This window comes from Manacus vitellinus, unplaced genomic scaffold (assembly GCF_001715985.3).
Source record: "Manacus vitellinus isolate BGI_N305 unplaced genomic scaffold, ASM171598v3 scaffold_143_pilon, whole genome shotgun sequence".
Lineage (NCBI taxonomy): Eukaryota > Metazoa > Chordata > Aves > Passeriformes > Pipridae > Manacus > Manacus vitellinus.
In genome coordinates this window covers 103667-105246 of record NW_021939025.1, presented here as the reverse complement: position 1 = coordinate 105246, position 1580 = coordinate 103667, and the positions used below count along the sequence as shown (strand labels likewise).

Here is a 1580-nt window from a genome sequence, read left to right as displayed (position 1 = left end):
GTGACATGAACACCCCCAGCCAGGCTGGGGCAGGCACAGCCACCGTGGCTGCACCAACGTCTGCTGGGACACTCGCAGACACGAGTGACGGTCCAAGCTGGCCGTGCGGTGGTGGCCATGCCCTCCACATGGCCTTTGCCAGCTCCACCTCTGCTCTGAGGCCTGGGAGTGGCCTGAAGGGCTGCCATGCCACAAACTGGCCTCCCTCCCAGCTCACCAGAAAGTGTGGGATGCCAAATACCGGCTGCTCCCAAGTCCAGTGGAGTAGTGTGGTGGATAATCACATGGGACGTACAGCTGAGAACTCCAGGCAGCAGGTCTGGCAGCACTCCCTGTTTGTGTATCTGAGAGTGAGGGCGAGCAGACCTGGCTGGGATCACCCTTCCTGCCTGCCACAGGCCAGGCCAGGGTCCTGCTCTCCCTGCCAGAGGTGCTGTGGCCAGGAACCACACACACTCCACACCAACATGGAGCAGCTGTGGTCAGACTCTGCCATAGCAGAGTGAGGGTGATTCTGTTGAGCAACTTCTTGGCCTTTGTCTAGTTTTACCAGGATGCTGCAAGCATTCAGCCTCTGGCCCTTCTCCTGAGGAGAACTTGCAGTTCCTGAACGCAGCACCTCTGGCAGGGAGAGCAGGGAGTTTGTCAGGGCAGCCTGTTTCTCCCTCTGCCATCCTGATATCCTGCAATCCCACAGTGACCACATCTACTGAACATTACTGCAATTTAACACTCTCACTTCTGAAAAAAGAAGTATTAAATGCTGAAAGGTGAAGGAAGAAGTGTGATTATGATTGTCACAAAACATAAACCAGATCTGGTGTGAGAACAGAGAATACAAACTAAGGATTCATCCCAGGGAGCTACGAGGTCTGTAATGCAAAATATAAGAGAATCATTATTTATTAGTTGTCCAAGCACAAGTAGGGAGGCACCTGATTTAACTGTTATGCAGCAGGTTTGAACAGCCACAGAATTTCCTTCTTCACAGCTAAAGGGAGAATTGCCAGGAAGTTGTAGAGAGGAGTTACACAAATGGAATCAAACAGATCCTGGAGACAGAGTATGGTCTAGCTGGACATGTGTGAATCTCTGCAGTTGTGCCAGCTCTCCATTCTCTCCCTTCAGGGTCCAGCCAGAAAACATGGATAGCCCTTTCTTTATGAGAAAACCCTTTTCCACTGGGGCTCCAAGAAGCCCTCCACAGCTGTTACCTTATCCATTCGGTCCCGCTCTGTTCCAAATTTGCCTCCATAGCCATAGGAAGCCTTGGGGCCAGTCTCCATCTCCTTCTTCTTGATGACCTCATGTTCCTCTGACACCTTGTTCCTCAGCTGATGGATACTGGTGAGACAGAGACAGGGCAGGTCAGTGTGGGATGGAGCAGAGCTGTGCAGCCAGCTGGAGCATCCCTGTGCCCCTGCCCCAGCCAGAGGCCAGCACAGAGCAGGACATACACCCACTGCCAGCTGCCATCGTGGGCCCGCTCTGGGTTCCCCGGGGTGCCAGCCACACACGCAGCCACTGTGCTGTGGCAGAGAGGGTGGTACCCCGGGGCTGCCGAGGGACCAGAGCAGTGG

At 54.2% G+C, this 1580-nt stretch overlaps 1 protein-coding gene across 1 annotated transcript in view; it reads right to left on the bottom strand.

Annotated features, from left to right (window-relative positions):
• The window catches only part of LOC103761806 (hematopoietic lineage cell-specific protein), a 15929-nt gene that overhangs the window by 10152 nt on the left and 4197 nt on the right, over nucleotides 1–1580 (bottom strand). The window contains exons 3-4 of the mRNA XM_029958162.1: nucleotides 1464–1557; nucleotides 1215–1389 (exon numbers count right to left, since the gene is read on the bottom strand). Of these exons, the coding sequence (XP_029814022.1) occupies nucleotides 1215–1389; nucleotides 1464–1557 (269 nt within the window). The remainder of the gene's footprint in view (nucleotides 1–1214; nucleotides 1390–1463; nucleotides 1558–1580) is intronic.